Raw genomic sequence first — 21,200 nt, forward strand, 5'->3', positions numbered from 1 at the left:
GTGGAAATCACTCAATCCCCACCAAAATGTGTGGATTTGGTGAATCTCACCGGCACACTTCCCGAGCCGGATGAGCAAGGGTGAGTGAGGAGTAATAATGTGTTTTGAAGAGTGTAAAGTCCACCTGAGCRCTATTTTACATGTGGGGAGTGCACRAGGATGCAAAGCAGACACAGAAGAGTTATTAACAGGTTAGAATGAGAAACATAGCGATGGCGGGCTCATCAAAAGTGAAGATGAAGGCTTTGCGTGGCAGTCGCTCTCTCTCCCTCATTCCTATCTGAGTGGATGTATCTGATGTGACACTATGCCCTAGATTTATACTGGGATAAGGAAAACTAGCTTCCTTTCAGCTTTTTGCTGATTCCAGCAGGTGGCTAGATAGAGGGCAAAACCTAGTCATAGGTCACTGTTAAGATCAGTAGTCATGAATCAATTCCCATGATAGTTAAATTATTGAGGCAATGCGGAGAATATCTAGGCAACAGACGGAGCTTAAGATTTCCTTCTTGACAGTTTTCTGCTTTGCAAAATATGCATCTCCTAATTTGCCGAGCAGAGGCTAAATATCTGCTAACGCTGCCAGGCTTCATCCGAATTTGTCTGAACTCAGCTCTGTGCCATCCCTTGAAGCTAAYGGCCAGAGCTCTGCCTTCCCAACCCAAAGTGCTCAGTTTGAGTGTGCATCGTGACTGAAAGTTGGAAGGTTGAGCACCCAAATCTTCCTGTGTCTGAGAGCCACGTGGTAAATGCCATCAGGCAAGGATGAAAGGAGAGGATGCCCCAGGAGGTGGCCAGGGGGTCCCATGACCTTGTGACAGTGCAGGGCCATCGAGACGAGGAGCTGAACATGACTGTGCTGCACAGAGCAGCTCCTCCTGAAACCTGGGTCTGGGCTACCCACGAGTTTTTATCCCAACCTTTAACATGAGCTGGTAGAGAAACCTAGCACATAAACCACTTCCAAACTTTGCTGTGAGCTGTATGAAACACTCAGACAGCAGAGATGACCCTACATGCTTCCATTTGTTTCAACGAGGAACATKTTTCCTGTGGATCCTTTTACTCTACATTTATCACCATCTTACTGTGTCTTAGCTGTGGCATAAGTATCACATCCTTTTAACTGAGTTATTTGATTCCACATAGAGAAAATAGGGACACATTTAGGGCCAGATTCAGCTCTCCAAATCAGCTTGCAAGGACAGCACAGCAAGCTGGCAGAGCCCCCAGAGATGCCCAAACCCCAAAATTACTAAGGCACACATGAAAATTCAGTGCTCGGYTCCTACCTAATGTGGTGGGGAATTTAAAAGTCCCCAGGTTTTTATTTCTTTGAACATCTTTCAGAAACATTTTATGGCTTAAGTTCAAGGGCTTAAAATTCCTCTCAATTTGCAATAATTGTAAGAGGTTGCAAATAATGGATTTAAAAGTTATTATGAAAATAYGAACTTTATCACATCACCAGTGACAGACCATTGTTGGAGTTGTAAGCTTAATTATAAGCCAAATGATCTGAACATATCTAAAGGAGAAGCACAGCCAATAGGAAAAGAGAAACAGCTCATTTACACACAGGTAGATGAAACTATGATATATTATATCAGCTAAAAGCATGTATAAATTAAACATTTTTACAGTTTCTGTTTAAAAAGGGGAATATCACATCAGAATTTAATACACTCCAAATATTCCAACATGCAGTCTCAACATAGGCCAATATTAAAAATCTAGATTTTTGTTTAATGCACTAAAATCACGCATTTGTTGCTGAACTATTACTTAGGATCTCTTTTCAATCAGCAACAAATAGATAAGTATCTTTATACATTTCCATGAAGGGCCTTGTGTGTAATGCTTATCAGTACATATATCAACAATGGAAGATTTAAAAGAAATTCAACAGATGGGCTGCAGCCACAACTACATTTTACGTAAGTGATGCATTTTCATGGTCCTGATGAAAGTGGAATTGCTTTGAGTAAGCAGAAAAGAAAGCCTAATTTAAACCAAAAAATTGTTAAATTGAGTTTTGGATTCACATCATATATTAAACATCATCCTATGGTTGCTTTCTTTTTAAAACTAGCTACTGTTCTTAACCAGGTTACATMTATTACGGTAATGCATGATCGGGAGTTAGTCACAGGAGACAGGTTCACTTTCGACATCATTTGGTCTCTGCTTTACTTATATTTTATACCACAGAAGGTCAGATACTGCTTGATATTCATACACCCTGCACAGCACAARAAAAGTGCAAAGACCCCTCTTCCCTCGCTAAACTCTGGCAACTTACAGGCCAATTGTCTGTGGTTTGAATTCGACACACATTAAGTCTTTTTATASCAGAACAAACCCTCACTCTAACAAACATTAAAATCCTGCAAACACTCAGATAAAGACAAATATGTAAGAAAAAAAATAGYCCCACATGCCATCCACTATGCCATCAATAATACAAAATATTTTACACCACTTGCACCTGAGTTGAAGAGTGGAAAAGAGAGGGAGACTCTGTCAGTGCAAGAGAATGATTCATGTGACCACTTTGTCTTAATTACTCAGAACAAGCAGTTTGTTGCTGTTTAGTGAAGAACAAAGATATCAGCGTCCCCTGACAGAAAAATAAATAGCCATCATGGTGGTGAAGATGATGATGACTGCCAGAATAACGATCAAAATCCGGTTTTGGATGATCCTGGAAAAAAGCAGAAGAGATAAAAAAATTGCAGTGAATAAAACAAAATAGCAAAATACACATTAAAAACTATAAAATGAGTTGCATAAATAAACTGCAGAAAAGACAYATGCCCACAAACTCAGTATTCCCTCTACCATTCTGTGTTTCAATTATTTTTTACTTCTCGCAATTTCCTGTGGTTCCAACCATTTCTTTATGTAGCTATTAAATCCAACTTTTGCATTAAAGAAAGAAGTASACCTTTCTGAATTATGCATACATTTATATGCATATTAGAATAAATTAAATAAATTATGTTCCAATTTATTAACCTTCTAAGAACAAATGAAAAAAATAGCCTTCAGTCAATGCTATCCAAGCAGGGTGGTCTGTAACAGTAAATATCATTATATTTTTTAAAACCATTCTGAAATCTACATGGCGTTTTTAATCTGAAAAGGAACAATTTATTAATTTTCAAGGGATTTTACTATTAAGGAACATGATTTCAAGGAAACACATGTCAATGAGACACTCACTTGTACTAAAATACCAAGGGAAAAGTACAAAAGGTAGTTTTGAAGAAAAGGATGATATAAAGAAGCAAGTGTCAAACTGTGAAGCTTATGTTGTAAAAGCATCTCCTGTCTCTGTAGCATACCTTTACTTATGGTAATAGGCAAATGTTACATTTTTATGTAGTATAAAAAAAATGGAGATTASTGAAAATAAAAAGATGCCAGAAGTAGAAAGTCCTAATATTTCTCAATTGTTTGTTGGGAAAAATCCCTGCTTCTTACATCAGTCATCACATCACTTCAGATTTTTCCTGAAATTAATAGGTCAATTAAAATTACTAAATCAAGAAACAGYAGAATTTGAGAATTTTATGGAAGGATTTTGGATTGTAAGAATTCAGTGTTTACACAGAAGAAAGAATGTTTTCATATGCTCCTCATAAATAGGAACTTTTGCAAAACATATTTTTACACRAAGCTTATAATCAGAATTCTAGAGGTATAGCAGAAAAAAACAACCAAATGCAACAAAAGCACCCCAAGTTATATTTTTTTCTTCATGTTTCTACAAAACAAAACARAACAAAGCAAAACAAAACAAAAAGTCYTCAAGAACCAAACAATGATAAGAAGAGGTGAAACTGTATTTTGTGGAACATCAAACCAAGTACAACTTGAAGACAGGGAGTGTAATATGTTAAAATGAGCATATTTCACGCAGTGAAAGAGAGAAGAAACTCCAGAGAGCGGAGGGGAGTTTTCCTTGGTAAATGTTTTTCATTTGGATGTGGGTGGATATACATATAAATTATATTGGAAAGTGTAAAGAAAAATGCAGTTTTAACCAACTCCAGCTCTCTCCTTGCTTACCCCCCACCTAAAGGAAAAGCAGTAAATGGATGGATGAAAACTGTCACATCAGACAGACACCCTCCCCTGTGACACTCTAAAAGGACTAGCTCTCTATCCTCCTGACAGGTTACAAAATGATCACATTTGCTGACACGTCTTCCGCAAAACTGCTTTAGTGTTTGTGTCCACTTTCCTAGCAGGAGATGAATGGGCTGCTTTGTCCTCATTTATCACTTAAAGCTGAACTAAGATCTGTCTCGTTTATTTTTCCCTTCCTCACTAGAAAGGCTCAACCACAGCATTAATTCTTTCGCGATGACAGCTAATTCAAACTTAACAGGCAATATTTACTCTGCCAAAAGGATGAGGAGGAGGGAGGGATGTTTCTCACTCTTTTTTTCCCYTAAAAAAAAAAGTGTAGCAGGCTAACAAAATAAAGCTAATTAAGGGCTTTTGGTTCTTGTTGGTTTGCACTTCAATTTAACACCTGAACTTACAAGCTTCTCTTTTGTGAMGGGGTGTGACATTCTCTGCCAAACACCTGATAACAAACGATTTGCCCAGGCGAATGCATGAAAACCAGAATATATATTTACTCACTCGCCCTCATCACTCCTGAAAAGACACTCAGCAAAATTGAAACTCAGCAGTGAAATAGATTAAAAGCATGAAAACTCTTAAAACATTCAGCCTTAAGTAATACACAGTGCAGCTGGCTTGACAACCATTTTATTTGTGGGATGTGGGCCCCAAGGCATCCATAATGCTAATTTACAAAGGATTAACTGTGAGTGAAACTCGCTTAATCTAACACATAGTTAGGCAAAGGCATACATAACATACAGAGTGTTTAAATCAGCTCCTCCTATCTCTGGCCCACTGAAAAAATCATCACATCTTCTGAGACGCAAAACKAAAGAAAAATGAAAAAGAAGCATCAAATCCCCCAAACCCTTTATTTTTAATACCCTCTCAGTACACACCTGATTGCAAGATTATTGAATCAGTGTCCACGTCTCCAAAATCCTTTTCAAGAAAACACTGAGTGAGGCATGCCACCACCTGTATCTGCTAATTGAAGGTTCACTTACGGTGTGAATCTAGGAAATGCATATCAAAGTTCAATTTCTAGGAATCTGAATTAGTCTGCACAGTGCAGCAAAAGAATATCATATTAAAAGGAACAAATTAATCATGAAATAGGATGGATGYTATCAACAGATTCCTACACTGAAGCATTATATACTTTTAATATTCAAGACCACAGTTAAAGATTAATTTTATATCTTTAAAAAAAGAATAACACTGAGTTTTACTGTTTTCCTTTCAAGTGAGCAAGTAAAATTAAACTAACTGCATACTGCCCAAAGGATGGGGCTGGGAGGAGAATGACAGAGCTGTTTGGCAGCAGCAGGACAGTCCYGAGGAGGACTCAGTGGTGCCTGTTGAAATCTGAGTCTGGGAGCTGCTGCTAAAGACAGAGAACACAGGTCAACGCWTTTCAGATCTCAAAGTCAACAGGCAAGGACGATCCTTCAGAGCAAAGAAAAAATGAAGAGCAAAGGGGGTTTTGAGTGATCCAAGACAGTCAAGCCAGCTCACAGTCGTAGAACAATGGTTGGCATTGGCAGGACCCATCTGTAGGGAAGCCTATAGTACTGTCACAGCCAGACACTGCCAGTGGGTATTGCTCTAGGCAAAGCATCAAGGAATTTATGTGGGGGGAGGGAGCAATAATACCAAACGAGAAGAAAATGGGGCCTAGCACTCGCTACAAAAAAAAATCCCAAAGGCTAACATGCTCACAAGAAGCAGATGATAATCTTTTATCTCTATTACACCTTAAATTCAACAAAATCTGGTGAATRAGGAAGCCCAGATTTTTCTTTGAAAATGCAAAGCATGTTTACAGGGTAAATAATTTAGGAAAGAATATATACTTGAAAGAAGACACCCATTGAAACATCCATGGCTAAAATGCCTGAAGGCAAAAACTTGTGCATTTGCATGCTGCATTTTATTAAGTTAGCACACTGTAGCTTTAAAAGAATGCATGGCCAAATTAAGAGGAATGTGTGACTGAAACATCAAGGATTCCTCAAGTTTACATTATGAATCACAGTGCTGTTGATATGAGATGAATTAACCATTTAGCTGATGCAGCTTAGGCACTGAATTCACACCAAGTTCTGCTGGAGCCCTGCTCGGGAGCTCGTTAACAGCCAATGTCTACTGTTCCTTTCACACTCGAGGCTCCAGGAGCACAAGGGCTCATTCTGCTTTGAGTTAGAAGAGACGAAAAATCTGTGCTTTTAAACCAAGTTCCATCTAGTTTATTATGGACAGCAGCCCGAAATATTWGGGTGCAAAACCACACAGAAACTGTAACAAAAGCAGATGAGAGGRTAATGTTAACTGACGCACTGAAGAGCACTCTGGACTAAAACCGCAGAAAGCACATCCCTCTCTTCTTGAGTTTCCTTCTGCTCCACCTTTCCAGATCCTGACCCTTTATYCTGGCTTCTGGTCACAGTGCCTAATTTCTGACCACTGCTGTGCTGGAGGGTCTCTCCAGCCAGTGTCAAATCCACGACACCGTCTGCTTTTGAGGATCACCTCCCTGATGCACAGGGCAACCACAGTTCTGCAGAACAGGTCCCACATCCGCTGTGAGACACTGATCTTCCTGGCAAATCCCCTCTCTCCTGCCACAAGCCTTTCTGTCAATTCCAGAATTTCCAGCAGAAATTGTGCTGCCTTTCCACATCTCAAACGCCCCAAGGATTCGCTCCTGTCCATAGCTTCACACACACATGCACACAATGGGTCTGACTCTGTTTGTGCCTTGTTTAGATCTCCTCCGTATAAACACAAAGCAGTTCCCGAATAAGCTTTTGCAAACCTTACATTAAGGATGCCAACCGTGTTTAAACCTTTTTATAAAACTGCATTCATTAGCAGGGGAGTGCACGACATCTATATGGGTTCAGCCTGATGTCTTGCACATGTCTTAGTGCCTGATTGACCAGCATTGAATAATGATGCCTTGCCATTAGGCACTCATGGTACAATAACAATTGTCATGAAAATTAGCAATCACGGTAACATGTTAACAAAATGCAGGGGATATGAACGAACCAGCGCAGACTCTGGGCGTGTAAAGCATTTTGTGTCCTTAACTTGAAGACTACAAATAAAATACGGCAAAAAATTCCTCACAGAAGCTCAACTCTGACATTGATACAAATAAAAAAAACCCCAAACAAATGGCTTGAGGGATCAGTTAGCACACATTCACTACAACACAGGGCTTTATTCTTAAAGGAGGCATCTTGAAAAATAGTGTCCTCAAGAACACAGACTGATTGATGAYGGAGCACTGTCCACCAGTGTTTCACTGTAATATGTATTTATGATTTAACTAGAAGTGATTTCTATCAGTTCACCGGACAGAACGGCTTGTTCTCTCTGTATACAAGATCACATTTTAAATGGTCACTTTGAATACTTGGCCACTGCATTTATTTGTCCTTTTACATCTGATTGTCAGTTTTTGCTAACATGAAAGAAAATAGGTGTATGCAAATCAGTGACAAGTGATTTTTAAGTGTCCAATATTCATGTGCAAATCAGCAGATTAAAACAGACACAAAGTGTGGGACTAGTCACATACCAGGCAAAACTAAATGTGAATTTAAAGTGATATAGCTATACCTCACATATCTTCTGGACAGACACAATTATTACTACATATAAGGACATACCTGTTACGAYGAGTTTTCAAATGGAAGCACTAAACCCCACACGGGGGAATAAAATGTTATGATTGGCAAAGCAAAGCCTTAGATACATAATGATAAATCTCAAGTTCAGGGTATCTGGGGGCTGTTCAATCATTCCCATCTTCAGGTTTAGGTATGTTTTCCTTAAATAAAAGCAACTGAAAAGAATTAAACAGGCTCTGGCAAAAACATAAAGATATGGCAACCTACAGTAATAAAAGAGTAAGAGAACCCTGCCTAGCAGAATTACAGCTGGCTGGAAGTATGTGATTTGAGAYATTTTTCATCATGAACTGAAATTAGCAAACAGAAACACAAGTGAAAAAAAAATTCTGCACAACTTGCATATGACTCCTTGGCCCTCTTCTAGCTGACCCTGGARAAAGTGAGGAATTTGGAAAATGCTCAAGTTTTCTTTTCCTCTTCCCCACCACAAACTCTGARAACAAATCCAAGTCTTTGTGTTCTCAAGCCAGAAGACCTAATGACATTGTAATTGATGTTGTATATTTAGAGGTGAAAAGACTTTGGGAGTGGTGGAGAGGGGATGGGACTCCCCATGGCTTACCAGGGACAAAAAGGCCACATTGCCTGAGGTCCTCCTCCAATCTGCAGACTGTTCCCCGCAGAAACCTATTTCGTGTTCTCTGAACTCCTTCCCAAAGGTCCTTCTTTGTAAGAYCTTGGGAAAACCCATTAAAATTGCTGAAAACTGAGCAGATAATGAAATGAAAGCCKCAAAAACAGAGGGCTGGAGAATAAGGAAGGATGGCCTTTTTCTAGCTGATCTTCTAGCAGGATTTTTGAAAGAGCAAGGCCATACAAGGTGCCTACAATTTTGCTGATAGGGCTGAGGAACTGTGCAGTGCTATGTCCTCTAGCTTTAAAGTCCAACCTTAAGGACTGGGGCTGTCTACTTGTAATAACAGGGATACCAATCTCTAGTTATAATATTACACTCAAACCACATCAATGTGTTTCCACCTGGGCCCTGAATGAAAGAATGACTCATGTAATAACAGGTGCAGGGAAGTCGTCACACTATCCCACTTTAAACATCTAAATTATACCTAGCTAATCTCCCTCAGCTCCCTGTATATATAAGCTCCAGTCCTGCTCTGAACTGACCTCTCTTCCTCCTGGCCCTATATGCACCCCAGGAGTRGTGCCCAGCTGGGTTAGGTGCCCCCAGCATAGGAATGAATACCCCTAAAAGCCTGAACGTGAGGCCCAAGCAAGAAAGTTTGCTAGCTGTGAAGGCAAAATCATGCAGAAATGTGTTTGTACATTATAAAGTGTGTAATCTCCCATTAATCATAAATATTGTAGAGATGAAGCATAAGATGCTAATCAATAATTAGCCGGTAAAGACCTTGATCCATCATCTCCTTTTAATGGATCCTGTACCTGCACATTAAATTTTGACCAGAAGYAAATATACTTTTCCCTTGACAGTTTTTCTGGAGGAGTGAAAGATAGAAAAGATACCCCTCTCTTGGCTGAATGCCTCCTGAAACACATTGGCCTTCTTTGACTCAAAGAACTATGTTTTTTACCTTGCTGTGTCATCTCCTGACAATCTTACCATTAAGATTAAAACTTAGAATTATTTTGATTATATCTGACAGCTAAAATACTYATGGAGAGATCTAATTCATAACAGAAATCTTGCAACACTGTTCCAAATGAACAGCATTGGAGTACAGTGTTATTTGGTAGCCATCAGGGTTATCATGGCTTGCATGAGCCCTCTCTCAAGGAGCTGGCAGGACCCAGGTGAGGAGTGGAGCATGTGGGGAGTGAGAGGGGCCTTGGAAGGAGAGAGATTATAATCTAATTCCTGATTTCCAGGAATGACTGGAAATCAAACAAGTGGTAACAGGGAAAGCCTGACTGAGGATCTCATGGATGAGGTAAAAAGGCAAAATGGAAGGCTGCTGAAAATCTTCTACTAGCTCAGATTTTATTGACTGTTTATTTTTTTAACACATATGAAAGTACTTCTGAAGGATGAAGAGTATCCTTCTGCTGCTGAGAGGTGACATGGAACTTTTCTCTACATGGTTCAGATGAAACTTCAGCTTTCTCCCATGTCCACRTCCACTCCTTCCACAGAGGGAATCAATTAAGTTCTGACCATCATTGGGAGGCACAATGGGGCTTCTGGGGCCACGGGAAGCCACCAACCAAAACAGGAGAGGGATTAACTCATTTCATGCAAAGCACAGGCAACACCAGATCCCTTTGGCAAGTCTGAACGACGATCAYGTGCGCAGAGGCAACTGCGAGTGGAAGGAGTCAAGGTTGTCCTAATCCCCAGCCAGCCTTTCTCAGGGTACTGAAGTATCAAGAAGAACAAATCACACATTTAGTCACCTGAGCATGACTAAGAACCATGGGCCTTAGCAAACATTACGAGAGCTTTAGCAAGAGCTCTGAGGGAGGGTGGATAGCCCAGCTGTCGGTGCAGCGGCATTCTTCAGCACGTCGGGTGCATGAAAACCTGGTCCCCAAACAGTTAATAGGGAAAAAAAAAAAGCCCCAACCCCCTCGTCAGCACTCAAAGCTAAAGCAATTATTTCTCCAGCAGAAGAAATGTATGCAAGCTATAAAATGACAAGAACGTACATGATCTCATATTGGCTTTTAWGATAAATATAGTTAAATTTACATTCTGTGCAATTTAAAGAAAACAAAAATGTCAGAAGTCAGCATCTTATCACCTTCCATAATCATTAGAAACCACTAAAAGATATATCTTAAACAGATAAAAGGAAATAACATCTTTCACCCTGCCTCAATTTAATTAATGACTAATCTACAGCTTTTAGGTGTGACAAAGCTGGAGACTGGACACACACATATACTTCTTGCATTATTTTCTACTTATTACACCATATTTGACTGGGCATCTTTTTGTATGGCAAGTTTCCTACAATTGTCTTAACAATGTTGACCTCTTTTGTAAAAACCTGAAGGCATCTGCAGCAATTGTTCCTGAAGATGTGCTATCCAAAATGTTACCATTTCATGGCACTTCTTGAATGATAGAATAGATTTTTTTTTGGTATATATTCATTTTTTTTTCAAATGCTATAAAAGAAAGGAAAACAATCATGGCTAAGGCCATTTGTGAGATGGCATTAAAAGAGCCTACTCTGAGACAGATAAAAATAATGAGAATCTTTCTGTCAAGAAGGATTTAGAAAATATCACTAGCATTATTAAAATTTAATTTTTTACTGTGCTTTTTGGTTCCCCCTTTTCCAGTGATAATGAGCAGGACTGCACACCTCCACAATGCTAGCACTTGTTTTGAGCAATAAATTCAGCCTTCCAGTCTGAAGACATTTCAGACAACAATTTTGACTGCTATAGGCTTATTTTTCAACCTTTTCTGTGCTTTGAGTCTTCCTATAAAAACCAGTTCATAAGCTAATTTTCCACAAGGCCAGTGGAACAAATAAAAATCAATTTTTGCCCAACYGGTTCAGAGAAAACCTGGGAACAGTGAAGACAGAACAGTGGAAAATAAAAAGAATCGATGTATTCACAAATGGTTTACCTGATAGAGAACTATCAAATTAGTTGTCAGGAGATACTTGCCACTATGAAAGTATTTTCTTTTCAGCACGTTAGAGTATTTCTATTAGGGGAGCAGAGAAGCCTCTACTTTGCCATGACCTCAGACACCTCGGTTTAACAACCACGTGAAGCCTCGGAATATTCGGTAAAACCACAGGGCACAAAGTCACAGTGCAGCCAGAGGGACCTGCAAGCCCAGCTGGCTTAGGGTGGGTGTAARTCTTCATGATCTCCTGGAAGGCACCAAGATTCCTCTCAGTGAAGRCAGGGAGCCCTTCATGACCTCAGGCCAACCTTGTCAAGAGGAATTTGGTCCATCAAGAGAGGAAAAAAATGGTAAAAAAACACTGCCCAGACTTCCCTCCTCTGTTAAAACCCCAAATGTTCAGGAGCATGCTGAAGACTAAGCAGTTTAATCTCTTGGACAGCAGAACACAAATTTCTCCAAAGATGGGARTCCCATTTGTAGACTTCAAAACTTTCAGAATCCCAAGGACAAATCAGGGCACAGGCTTTAATTCCTGGCCCAATCCATTCCATCATCTTCTCCACTAATTGGGCAAGTGATCCCAAAACTGTGATACTGAGGAGGGATAGGATAGGTGCTCATGCCTGCCTGTCTGCAGCCAGAACAATATGTCTGGAAAATTGAATGRAGAACAGAATCTGCTTTTTAATACAAATTAACCATCACTGCTGTAGAAATAAAACAAATTTACAATTTACAAGCTTAAACATTAAGGAAGCTATTTTTAAGTAGCTATAATCTTCACCCTGGTATGCAGCRTTTTATACACTCCTTCATTTTTATGAGTTGGCATTAGAATGTGACTCATTTTAACAGAAAAAAAAAAAAAGAAGGATTAAGTACGTTACTCTGAAGTAAAGCTGCATATTACCTATTTAAAATATTGTAACACACCATGGAGATATCATTTCTAGGGCCAAACAAAACATTACTCAATGAAGAAATGGCATGAAATATAAAATATTCAGCAGAGGAAGGATATTTGGAGCTAAGCAGTTTCATTGCCAATAAACAGCATCATAATAAAGAGTGAGCATGCAGGCAAAAAAAATATATACCTGTTCTTCACTATTTGAGATGGAACACCTTAGTGTGGGAAACAAATGAAGATACTACTCTGTATGTAGGGAGAAACTAAAACCACCACACATTTTGATTCTGAATCTCTTACAACTGATGCTAATTTGCTTATGATATCTGCCTGATTTAGAGCTAATCTTCTGTAAATTAACTCCTAATGCTGTCTGAAATAATCCTCTTAATGCTGGTCTGTCTTGAGTACTTTATATCAAACACCATGAAATACACAAGCATRCACAAGGCGCACAGCATCTGTAGTGCTGCTGGCTGCTCAAGAGTATTTGCTGTGCCATGAAGGCACAAGCACGGTGCAGAGCTCAGGGGCCCTGGGGCAGCTTGGGGACAGCTCTGGTTGTCCCCTTGGAAGGGGGCAGCAAGCCWGGACCCTGTCCCAGYGCYTCCTGGYYACCAGAGAGAAGAGGAGGCTCTTTGTCTCCTGACAAAACGGTGCAGGGAGGTGCAGCTCCATGCTCCAGAGCTCCCACCTCCAGCAGCACATGATAATGAGAAAAAGTAAACCGCTCAGGCTTTGAGATTTCCGAGCAACGAGATCTGTGTTAAACAGCACTAATTATCAGCTGGAAGCCTAATCTGATAACGGGTTTGAAAAGACAGAGACAGACCATTTTGTGTCTTTGGTGGAGRAAAATATTTTTAAGGGTGTTGCTTCAGCACTGGCCAGCTTAATTATTATTGTCAGTGTGCTAACTCTGTGTTGAAAAATATATTTTTTTCTGCTAAATCCACTGACACAATTTTCTCCCCAACGTTAATTTAATGATAGAGCCAAAAACCTCACTGATATTAGTGAACTATGCAATACCAACAGATTATTTTCTTGAGTTTTGAAACATAAATGGCAGACACAACTTTGACTGAATGGACTTCTTTATGTTTTAACWGGCAGTTTATTGGCCCAGACTCCTATGTATAACAAGCACAATTGCAAAAGCAATACATTTCTAATTGAAAAATTCATGTATGAAAGTGACTCAAATAACAAGTAACTTTGTCAGTTAAACCAATTTTAATATATGGAATGTTGTTTAGAAATTATAGTCTCACCGTAGCAAGTGCTTATAGGAGGCTACTAAAAGAAAAGAATATCTATTGTTTAAATAATACTTTATTGGAACTTGCTTTTTTATTATATTAAAGAACAGATAAAGCACAATGATCAGTGAGCTGTATGTGTCCAACAGCCCTTCAAGAGACTTGTGGAAATGTATAAAACAAGCAGTGATACAATCCTTTGCCAAACACTGTCATAAATTTTTTATTTGGCAGCTAACATTCTCACTAGCTTTCTTGGCAGCAATTGGGACCTTTAGCAAGAAAGGTGCAGGAGAAAAATACCTTGTTTAGAGATGTTTTCAACACTTTCTGGGATTTTTCAGAACTTCTGCCTGCAGCATATTTTACAACCACAGTCTCCAGTCACCTGATGAGTGGGTGGTGGTTTTAAACTTTTTTTTTTAATATAGACAGCCTACTACTTCCCTCTGGCCTTCAGCCTAGGATGTGAGTGTGTGGAGTGGGGCTGTGTGTTCCACAGAGATRCAAGTGGTTGCTCCTCTCTGTCTAGACAAAAAAAAACTTGAAAATAATTTCAGAATGTACCTTTCATTGCTCGTGATACTATCTGTATCTTATTCCTGGGTGACAGAGATAAATGAAAGTCAAACATATTCTGACTACTTTTGCATTTTTCTTGGGAGATCTCTGCAGAARAGCTGGTCACAGGTGCAGCTGCCCTGGCCAGCCAGTGGGCTGCTGAGAAACAGAATTGGGAAATAGATTTCTGTGCCCAGGTCCAGAGGTTTTTTGTTTGTTTGTTTTCCTTTAATATACTGAACTTAACATCTGATGTGCTACCTTCCTCCATGAGTCCAGATGTGCTGATGTATGTTTCTTACCAATTCACTTATGGAAAAGGTATTTTATATTTTGGTATTTCATAATTTCAGAATAAAAATAAGATGAACTTATTTTACATCTCAGCAATTCCCTCCAAAACTTTCACAACAATRAGATACATTTCAGTTCTTCACGTGAGCGGAAAGGAAAGTTTGTCTTCAACAGATGTAAACCAAAAAAACCACCTTTTCCCTATCTGCCTCAAATGAGAAAGGCTGGAATTCAGTTTTAGACAGCACAAATTGCTTTAAACACAGGCCTAATTACAGYAATTCTGTTACAATTATAAACACAAACGAAAAGGCTTCCCCACAGCCGGTGCTCCAGTTTTGCCTGCCGCCTTTAGCGGGGCATCACCCCCCTGGAGAAGGTTTCAGAGCCCACACAGACATCTAGTGGCAGGTGACAACACTGCACGGTGGCACTGCCACCTGGCACAGCTCCATGGCACCTGCAGCCATGCCAGGGGGCAGGTGAGATAACTTTGCTGCCCTGTGGATGGGCAAAGCAGGGAAAGATTTGTTCCCTCTGTGCCATCCCAGGTAGTCATGGTGGGACACTGCTCCCGGGGCAACTCTGGCTCCCCMAATTTACACTATTTTTGATTCCCTTCAATCAACTCTGAGCTCTTTTTGTCTTTCTGAGTACCTTTAAGTGTCTCCCCCCTTGCTGCTATTTTACTTTACTTAAAAACTGCAGAGGTTAATTATGTRACATTATTCGAAAGGTTCTCTGAACACACAATGCAGCTGACTGGAACACACCGGGACAATGCCATTGTGCAGACAGCAAAACACACACGATGAGAAAGTGCAGTCAATAATAAATTCTAAATGGTTGGAGGAGGAATATGACTTGCTCCACAGTCTGCATCAATCAGTGGAAAGATGCCTAAAACTTCAGTGGGGTTTGAGTCCCACATCTGCAAAGGAGATCAAGCGCCACAGCTCTGCACAGAGTTGTAAGAGCTCAGTGCCCTGATTCTGCTCTGTTACACCATTTTAAATCAAGCAGCACTCAGTGGTGTCATAACCCTGTACATCTGTGTCAGACCCTGTGTTGCAAGGACAGACTTGATGCCAAGAATGCAAAACAGATGTTGCTTTCCTAATGTTTTCTTGTTGCCCTTTAAGTTGTTTTCATGGGGTTCTGTTTTCGTTTTGGGGAGTGAAACAGGTCGACGGGACTTTTCAGAAGGCAGACTGGAGGAATGCTTCTGCATCTTCCTTTTTATTTTGTGTGCATGTGTGAATATGCAGAGGCTTTGAGTTACAACCTGGAAAAATCTCTTTTTTTTTTTTTTTAAGCTTCATTTGAGCTATGCTCAGTTCCCTTGGGGCAAAGTGAAAGGTAGCTATTTGTGGATGGGAAAAAGGGCTTTTGTGAACAGCAAAACTGCATCACCAAACAGCTTTAGAAAAAGATTTTTTTGAAGTTATTTTTTACTACTACTTTAAGAGGAAACAGGGATAAATATATCTTTTTTGCATGTTGACTCATTAACAAATTTAGCAATAAACACCTTGCAATTAAGTCCACTAGTTTACTGCTGTCCAGAAGTTTCTCAATGCTCTTTGCACAGAAGATTTTGGAAAACACAGAACTRAGAAATGGTGAAGGCAAATCCCAACAGCTTGCTCAAGCAAATCTAGCCAAGGCTAAAACTCACTTCTGAATACTGAAATTTGAGATGCTGTATCAAATAAGCAGCTCTTTTTCCCTGAAGAGAAGAAACTGGGTGTAGCTAACCTAGTGCATAATAGGTTTATTCTCATTCACAAAACAGGAATTACTTTATGGCCCCAAAGTAAAACTAGCACAGAAATATACTGGCAGATTTGCTGCAGATGTGTGTTGTGACACGTATGCAGGGAATCTGCTATTAATCACACGCTAAGATTTTAATATTATGTAGGGTAATGCAGGCAATCATTATGGTGGAGGTTCTGGATGCATAACAGCCTAAACCACAACTGGGACATTTAAATTTAACTCATTTGAGCTCACTCTCACACTGCACCAGTTGAACTCTCTGGTTCATCCCCCCACTCTCCATTACACACATTTATTTCAATATCTATTGTGCCTTTCTTTTTGTGCTTGTGCTCCGCTCCTTTCCTTGTGACACATGACAGTTGTTGGGGAAAGTGCAGCTTTTCAATCCTCCCGGACTGTGACRGGAATGTTCTTGTTAGAGGGGCTGTTTGTGAGACCCCTGGACACGTACCCAGCACAGGAAACAGTCTGGCTCAAATGCTGGAAAAGCCATTCTTCACCTGAATCCTTCAAAATTTGTGTCTGAACATAACTAGAACCTATGTATCCATACCCAGGCTAAGATTACTGTGGACAATTATACCGTGGAAATGCATTATTCTGACAAAGCAATCAATCAMGTTATTTCTCACAATTTCAGTTCACCCCTAAAATTTTCCTTACCTCCAAAGCCAGCTGGATATTATATTACTGAAGCTGTTGAAAGGGTGTAACACTAACCATGAAGCCAAAGGCCACTAAAACTATGCAATGCATAAATTTTTATTGTTTGCTCAGCATTGAAATCTCATTAGGGCTCATAACTCATCGGCGCACTGCAAACATTTGCATCTGCTGATCATGAGAACTTGGACGGAATGTACACCTTTGGCTAATTTACTTGTTATGTTTTTAGATGAGACTGTGTTGCTTTTTATTTTCTTTTTAAAAAATCCTTATGCAGTTGCGAGTCAAATGTCCACTTTTTAAACTGAATTCATGAAAACTTTCATTTGCAGTTTYTCAAGGTTGTTCTGTTGCTGGCAATGTTCATGATCATCATTTTACAAAAGCTTCATTTGACTTAGTATTCAGGGTAGTCATTGTTTGAAAACTGTGCCCCATAGAGCATTTCACTTCATTCATCCTTTCTGTTTTATGCAGTCACATTTTAATTAGATTAAAATTTGTCCTCCAATTAGCTTTCATTAAAGTTTATAGATTACAGGAAAAATCTCCACTGAGCTGTGCTTCAAAACTGTGCCTAAAGTTTAAAAYGAAATAACTGTGCAAATGAAGCGATTATGAAGATTATTACTATGCAAAAAACATCAGTCGCTTCTTGGTTTACTTATACATTTAACTCTGTAATTCATTTTGCCAACTTCAATACCTCTGTGTTCTCCAGAGCAGTCATCATAATAATACCTTACAGTTACAGGATACCTTTCATTACCAAGGATCCTTAGGGGCCTGATTCTGCATACCAGTACTGCTGCWGAAGTATTTGAGTGCTCCTTGGTGCATGTGAAGCAGAACCCGAGCCCAGGTCAAATCCTGCTCTCGGATACCCACGTAGCATCGCTGCTGATCCGCGCAGCTCGGAATGCAAACCAGATATGAACATTATGCACAAAGTCCTGCTGGGTGAGATGTGGCAGCTGTTTAATGGTGCATGGTTACAGGGCTCACCTCTGTAAATGAGGGCGTGAGGACAGATACTTCCCCCTCCCCAGTTAAAATTGCAGAGAAAGCTGAGAATGTAATTATCCAAAGAGGAAGCGACTCCGTAGGACACTGGGGCTGGGGCTGYATCTCTGCTGTCACTCACATCTTCAGATGGGACATTGCCAAGTATCGGATGCCCAGTCACTAATACCTCCTGCTSATGCACTTCTACTATGTGCTGAAGGCAATATAAAGTTTACAGGTCACCARGTTTATCCTACAACCAGAGCAGACATTTATGCTGGAGCAGCCTCTTGGTGGAACACAAGGGACTCCATGTCGGAGCAGGGTGCCACAGAAATGGATCTGTTTGCAGGAAATTCTCTCCCAATAGCAAGAGCTATAAATATATACATATAATTAAAATTAAAAAAAAAAAAAAAAANGAGAGAGAGATGCAGCTAACATGTTAAAACTAAAAATAGAGACACTTGGGTTACAAAAACAGGGACCTGTCTTTGCTCTAGCAACATATTCCTGATAYGAGGAACAGAGATGAAAACAACTACTTTACTACAAATGAAATGTAGTTCATTAGCATGGGAGAATGATTTCTGCAAAATGCAGGAGTGTAAAAAGCAGGRTTTCCTATTTTTCATGTGCTAATTGGTTGAATAACCACTAGTRAATCTTCACATCCCTGAGGTAACTGCATTATTCCCACTTAGCACACAGCAACAGTGAAGTTTAAGGGTGTCAAAGGCTGGAGGGGAATTTATAGTTTAAATGTTCTGACTCAAGCCAAGCCCATGTTTCCAAGATGCAAAGCAAACAGCAGCAATACTAATTTTAGGAGTCACACTCAAGTCTGTCCCTTCCTYCACCTGTACTCCCCTCTCGGTGTTCACTTCTGCCATCTCGACACAGCATGCCAACCTCAGTCGTGCTGACTCAACAGCTTCTGSGTCCATGTGATGAACCAGATCAAGCAATTGATCCAGGATAAAAAAAGAAAGAGAAAAAGGAGAAGGGTGGCGAGGTGAGGAGAGATATTTTGCACCGGATCAATTCAATTTGAAGACATTGACTGGAAAACAGAAGTGCCCTTGTAAACAAGAAAGCAGCACAGGGGCAGGCGTGAGTATTTTTGTGGGCAGGAGACCCTGCTGTTGATGTTGATGGTTTTGTACCACAGGACTGAGGTCCAAACCATTCTGAAATTATTCCATTTTTGTGTTTTAACWTTTTTATAACTCTGCTTCTGTTTACCTCCCTGTGACTGCTTTGCTCTGAGGAAGAACACAGTTACTGCACACTACCTTTGCACCAGAAATTTGCACAAGGAAATTYAGAAACTACAAGTATTTGACTTTCCACAATTAAGACCAGGAACACCAAGTTTGCCGTCTCAGTTACACTGACTATATTTCAGAAATACTGCTCCATTTCCTCAGTAGAATTGCCATGTTTCATAAAACACAGACAAACTAGTCATGCTTTATGTCAAGGGTGCATTTACAAACAGTTTATAAAGGATTTAGATGATTAACCATATATTAAGACAGTTAATCAAATTTAAGAGGCTATTTCAGAATTTTACAGATCGAGCAGTTATTTATAATCCTTGTTATTGCTTTCTACCTCACATCCAACCCTAAAGCTCACCATCAGAATATTCTGCTAACCCTTTATCAATTATTTGTGTTCGCAAAAAAACCCAAACAAATCCCCCCCTATTGTAAGAAATAGGTTAGATAATTAGGATGTTGAGACTCCTAGACTAAATGAATCAGATATGAGAATCAAATCTTTGGAGGTAATTAGCCTCTGCCATGATTTAGATACTTCAAGGTTCTTAAAAATCTCAGCGCTCATCACTGTGCACATGGGATTTAGGCAATTTTATAAAGYTGGCCAAGTGTCATCTGAAAAGGCAAAAATGCGGAAGTAACTGCAACAGCTGAGGAGCACATATTTTCTTCAACAAACCATCAGCATCATGACAGGATGCTTAAAGCTTCACTGCTTCATGCTGGTTGGGAAAAACAAACCAGACAATGGAAAACTTGGGAAATGTTAAATTTAACTGTTATCCTTACAAAATGCTCAGTTAGAATGGAATGAAAAGTTATTGCTTGTAATTTTACTCAGTCATTTGAAGCAGTGTCTTTTCTTTTTCATAGTTTTCACTTGGTACCGGGCATATAGAATGTTTTTAATGAAGAAATAAATACAGATCACTTTTTATTGTGGTATGATTTATACAGTTTAAAAAAAAAAGTCTATTCTGGAAGTAGAGTGTATTTGGTGCTATTTTTGCCTAGGAATGGAAACTYGAACTGGAAATAGAGTCATTCATTCACACTTACAGGATGACATCCCGTTGACAGGCATGCAAACTTGGAAAGGTGCTACGCAGTCACTCTTAAAATACTACACCGTAYTTTTTTCTTTCCAAGCTTCAATTAAGAAAATGTTACAGAGGGATCAGTRCTTGGTGAAGGATAAGGGTTCATCATTTGCAAGAGATCCTCTTTCAGAAGTACAAAGATGGAAAATCAAGGCACTAACTACTGAATAAACTGTTTTCACAACACAACTGGAACCTCYAAGCCCCTCTCAGGAGTTCTGCTCGTTCACACTGGGATCCCAAAGAGCATTCCCCAGTCCCATCAGAAAGGTCATTGTAGTCAGTTGTTTGCCTTGGTTGGGTTTTTCTTTTCCGATTTGAGGAGAATGAAAATGATAAAAGGTATGAAAGTACAGTTGAGGTAGATAAACTCAGAGATTCTAACAGAGCTGGAATGCTGTTGGTGCTAACAAGCCCCGAGCAAGTGATCCGTGTCTGGCATGCTCTGCCAAACAAACTGCAATTACAGAAGAACCAAAAATAAAACAAGCAACTTTAAACCTTCTGAACGTGTCAGTCTGGGCCTAAGCATCATATTTGCAATTGCTCCCGCGGGCTTGCTTCCAAAAGGCACACAAAACTGGAGGGACCTTCCTAATGGGAAGGAAGGAAGGAAAGTTTCCATTTGAGAGCTGGCATTTAGGAACAGCAGGAGGAGCAGCTGACCCCGGAGGCTCTTGCCCCTTGGTGTCAAATTCCTACAAGAGCAGCTCGTGAGACTTGGGCTCTGCCATACCTGAACCAAAACGTCAGGGCTCCAATCCACACCACAAGTCATGCTCTCTGAAACTGAGGTACATAATCCTCTTGGCTCTGCTTTCTGCTGGGCTTTTCCACCCTTTTGCATGCCTCTGCAGTGCCAGTCAAGATGTGCTTCCCCTTTTTGTCCTACAGAGAAAACCTCAGCTAGCCCCAAACT

General features: G+C 39.9%; 1 protein-coding gene across 2 annotated transcripts in view; it reads right to left on the reverse strand.

Moving 5' to 3' along the window:
- The window catches only part of VTI1A (vesicle transport through interaction with t-SNAREs 1A), a 244,606-nt gene that overhangs the window by 711 nt on the left and 222,695 nt on the right, over positions 1-21,200 (reverse strand). For both annotated transcript variants that reach the window (XM_057380168.1, XM_057380166.1), the window contains one exon: positions 1-2,704. This exon is cut by the window's left edge and continues 711 nt beyond it. In XM_057380168.1, coding sequence (XP_057236151.1) covers positions 2,611-2,704 — 94 coding nt within the window. In that variant the 3' untranslated portion in view covers positions 1-2,610. The remainder of the gene's footprint in view (positions 2,705-21,200) is intronic.

This window comes from Malurus melanocephalus, unplaced genomic scaffold (assembly GCF_030028575.1).
Source record: "Malurus melanocephalus ecotype Western Australia unplaced genomic scaffold, MMel_1.1 scaffold_439, whole genome shotgun sequence".
Taxonomy (NCBI): Eukaryota; Metazoa; Chordata; class Aves; order Passeriformes; family Maluridae; genus Malurus; species Malurus melanocephalus.